At 28.8% G+C, this 4,611-nt stretch overlaps 1 protein-coding gene across 1 annotated transcript; it reads right to left on the bottom strand.

Moving 5' to 3' along the window:
• LOC107628868 lies at positions 425-1,872 on the bottom strand. Its single transcript, XM_016331490.2, has one exon. The coding sequence runs from the start codon at positions 1,567-1,569 to the stop codon at positions 673-675; it is 897 nt and encodes a 298-aa protein (XP_016186976.1). The 5' UTR covers positions 1,570-1,872; the 3' UTR covers positions 425-672.

Here is a 4,611-nt window from a genome sequence, read left to right as displayed (position 1 = left end):
TACTGAATTTTTTTTTAATTTCTTACAATATTTTTTAAGATTAATTCATCATAAATTTAAATTTTTTTAAAGATTTATTATTAATTAATAAATTTATGGTGAAAACTCCAGTGAAGTCACTTCACGTGAAGTTGATATTTGAGAGCGTTAGATGAAAATTTAGTCAAATCAGTCAAATCATCTAACGGCTTTCAAGTATCAACTTCACGTGAAGTCGACTGCACCTGAGTTTCCACCTAAATTGATATATACATAAGACAAAATTTAAACTTCGATATTTATTTAAGCAGACAATTAAATTAACTATTTGACCAACTTAAATGGAATTGATAAATCTTTATCTAGTTTAGTAATTTTTCACTCATAATATAATTTTTTAATTTCAATATTCTAATTGAATATCTCTGGACAAGGGACCATGGTATTTACCATCATGAAATATGAATACATGCTTTAATTCTCTTATTCATACACTAAATTTATACAATATTTACACAATAATAGGTGGAGTAAAAATAATCCCATTATTCTAAACTTGATTAACAACCTACTCATACACTACAACACCCCCAATAACCTATTGATACATTTTTTCAGCACTTTATTTACATATTTTCTACAATATCTTCCCTTTCTTTCCCTCCTATTTTCAAGTTCAAAATTGAAAAGGTTTCAAGCTAGAGAGTAATTTTCTTCTTCTCTTCGGAGCCTTTGTTGTCTTGCAATGAAGGCCTCAATGGTGCGGCGAAATTCTTCATTGCTCATGTTATCTTCAGGGTATGAATCTCCTTCTTCTTCCTCCTCTTTAGTAGGAGCATGTACAATAGCTTTGATTTTCTTCTCTGTTTCACACCGTCGTAAATTGCCACCTCGTTGCTCGTTGCGGTTCGCACGGGGGAGAATCTCTGTTTGACACCTTCTATATTTCTTCATCTCCAAGCAATTATTCACTTCCCCTGTTTCCATGCTCTGTTTCTCTACATCACACTTGTTATTTCCAACATCAATTCCTTTGCTCCTTAAGCCAAAATTCGCTTCTTTTCTTAAAAATATCCCATTGTTTTCTTGGTGTTTCACCATGTTTCTATTGATTCTTTTATTCTTTGTGCTATCGTCACTTTTTATTCCCTCCTTTTCTTGATTTTTGATGTTTTCGATGGGATCCTCTGTTTCTATCCCCTGTTTTGCTCTGTTTTTTAGTTTTTTTTCTTGAACTTTCTGTTTCTTTGTTGCATTATGGAGAAATTCTTGGTAAAGATCGTCCTCCGAATCTTTTCTCCTAGAGCCTTGAGCCGAAAACTGCCCCGACTGAGCAAAAAGAGCGATGATGATTGCGTTTCCAATGAGGAAAACGAACCGAGGATTGTTAACAAACATGGACAAGTCCCTAAAGTACTCACTCGAGGTCTTAACTGCAACCGGGAGGCGTAGAGAGAGCCTTGAGATCAAAACTAGAACAACACACACCTCAAGGAAGCGTAATATGCCTGTGATCCTTCGAAGCTTGCGATTCTTAAGGATTGCGTTGGCTTTCTCAGCTTGAAGATTATGGAAACTGAATGAATCCATTGCTCAAAAGGTGTTAAGAGCTATGTGAATTATGAAAGTGCTTTTTTTTGGTTAACAGAGAAGTAACTTTTTTTTTTATCTTTTAAAATAATTCTCACTCAAAAGGGGATGGAAGCTTGTGAATAGCAGTGAGACTAAACATGTATTTGAAAGCATAGAAGAGAGAAATCACTGCGGCAGTTCTTGCACTTTGAAGCATAGAAACAAAACAAAGAAAGTGAAGAGTGAGTGAGTGATGGAGTGAGTGAAACAGAGCTCCTCTGTTTTTTTGATTTGTTGGAAGACGGTTTTTTTAGTTCCTCTTGTTTGCTCTTTATTTATAGGGTGGAAATGGAATCTTATCTTTCTTTTTTTTTTTCAGAAAAAATATTTCTTTAAAAATATTTTTTTTTTAATATTTTTTTTGGTGTAATTATTTCCTTTATCTACTTTAGTTTCACTTTTTGTTGTTTTATCAAGGTGTCTCCTTTTTTGACAATAAGTCATGCACTAAACAAGATTAGTGGCATATCCACATTCCACATAATAAAGTTTTAAAGTTGTTATTAAAGAGAATTGTTAAAATTTATAAAATGACTAAAATACTATAAATTTTTTATTTTTATTTTTAAATATTTTACAATTAAAGATCCACAAGTGCTCTTACCACTTCTTAACAAGTTTTAATGTATACCTAGTGTGAACAAAACAATCTTTGGTTTAAAGACAAAAAAAAAAATATAAGGTATTAATATACTATCTGTCAATTTATTGTCAATAATAATTAATTATTATATTTTAAACACATGTATAAGAAGGCACATCTAAAAAATACATATATAAAGATATTTTTATTAGATACCACCATAAAAAAGACATTTTTATTAGACACATTCACAAAGACACTTCCATTAAACATCATCATAAATAAGAGTTGGCAGAAGTTGACAGAAATAGTGTTGGCAACGTAGCGAGATTGAAAAAAAAAAAGATCTTTATTAACTATTATTGAGTTAGTCACCTACTTCGGTAAAGATATGCTTTAAGTTAATGGAGATAGATTCTTCTAAAAAATGAAGCATATGTGGAAAAGGATTGATAGCAAAGAGAATAATATTAATTCAATACTAAATTAAATTAGTACGGTTTTCAATATAGATGTTATAACAACTAAAGACACAGAATCATGATTTTGTTTACCACTATCATTATATTATATTTGTGTTGTTTATTGTATAAATAAGATCAATGAAAATTATTTATTTAATCGAATAATAATGCACTTTGTTTTCTTGATTGCAAAGTGTTGAACCTAATTAGGGGCTATCAACAGCACCTGAAATTTCTTCATGTTACAAGATCAAAAATAAAGTAATACTAAAAAGGAAAAGCTATACAATTTATTTGTTATTTACCTTCTAAGTATAAAATAATTTAAAATTTACTTTATAATGCTTTTTGTAGCAATCATTATATGCATATATTGTTATTTTATTCTTAAACATGATCATGCTTAAATTGATGAATGAACTTAAGGACAAAAGTAATGATTAGGCTTATAATGTATACTTGGCTTGGTCGAGTGGTCAGCTCACTCGTCCGCTTAAGTAAGTGTTGGGAATTCGAATCCTGCTTTGTGCATGCAGCAATCCATTGACCCTTAAATAAAGTTCCAATCCGCGACGGATTAGTCCTTAACCTGTCGGGCTGAGGGTAGGGCTGGAAGTGAGCCGAGCTAGACCAAGCTCAAGCTCGGCTCACAAAAATTGAGCTTGGCTCACGGCTTGACTCATTAATAATCGAGCTTATTTCTTAAGCTCAAGCTCGACTCATTGAAAGCTCACGAGCTGGCTCAAATAATAGAAACATAAATACATAATCTATAATTCTATATCAATAAATTATAACTTATATATTTTATAAAATATTTAAAAAGATCAATTTTATATATTGTTATATATCATTAAATTATAAATTTTTTATTTATGTCTTACATCAAAATTATATGTAATAAATAAATATAAAATTTTAAATAATTAAGATCATTAATATATATAATTATATATTACTATTTCATATGTATATATATAATATTAAGAGTATAGATTAGATGCATATAAGATATGTGTATTAATAATTATATATATAATCGAGTCGTGCAAAATTATAGATTTTTATAGCAAAACAAATGCCTTAAGAGCACTAATTAAAATTACATATGTAAGATTTCTTTTTGTATGTATACATTTTTATATGATAAATATTTTAAAAGTTTGAAATTGTTACCTTTTTATTTCAAACTTTTATATTTAATATCTTAGTTAATATCTTTAGGATATTTATTAGCTAGATTCTAAAATAATTTGTCTTGGTAGTGAAATTTGTGGATAACCATCACTATTCAATAATAGCAACATGTCCCATGAATCCGCAACTAATTTTCTTCATGGCTAAGAGAAAGGCCACGCACTCTTCCTTTAATTTCCCTATATCTAATTATTATTTAGAGTAAAGTATTAAATTGGTCCTTATATTTGGGCGTAATTTTATTTTAGTTTTTAAGATTTAAACTATTTTATTTGAATTAAAAAAAAATTCATTTAGCTTTAATGTACGTGAGATTAAAGTTAAATAATTAACGGAATTTCCTATATAACAGCAGTATAAAAACAAAGTCAATAATTTGGAGAACAAGTACAAGTTTCAAAGGCACAAAATCAACCGTATATACATCAATGCATTTATTTATCATTCTCTTTAGCCTATAGAAAATATTTCATTTAAATTGTAAGAAAAATGATAAATAAATATATTGATGCATCCACGGTTTATTTTGTGTCTCTAGAATTTATATTTGTTCTTTAGATTATCGACCTTATTCTTGTACTGCTATCATGTATGACAATTCGTTAATTATTTTATTTTGACCTCACAGTGTGACTGAATTAAAATTAAATGAAACTTTTTTTAGATTCAAATAAAACACTTTAAACCTTAAAAAACAAAACAAGATTACGTCAAATATAAGAAACCAATTTAATATACTTTATTCTATTATTTATA

The sequence above is a fragment of the Arachis ipaensis genome, chromosome B03 (assembly GCF_000816755.2).
Source record: "Arachis ipaensis cultivar K30076 chromosome B03, Araip1.1, whole genome shotgun sequence".
NCBI lineage: Eukaryota > Viridiplantae > Streptophyta > Magnoliopsida > Fabales > Fabaceae > Arachis > Arachis ipaensis.
The sequence above is the reverse complement of the archived record's forward strand: the minus strand, read 5'-3'. Positions and strand labels throughout refer to the sequence as shown.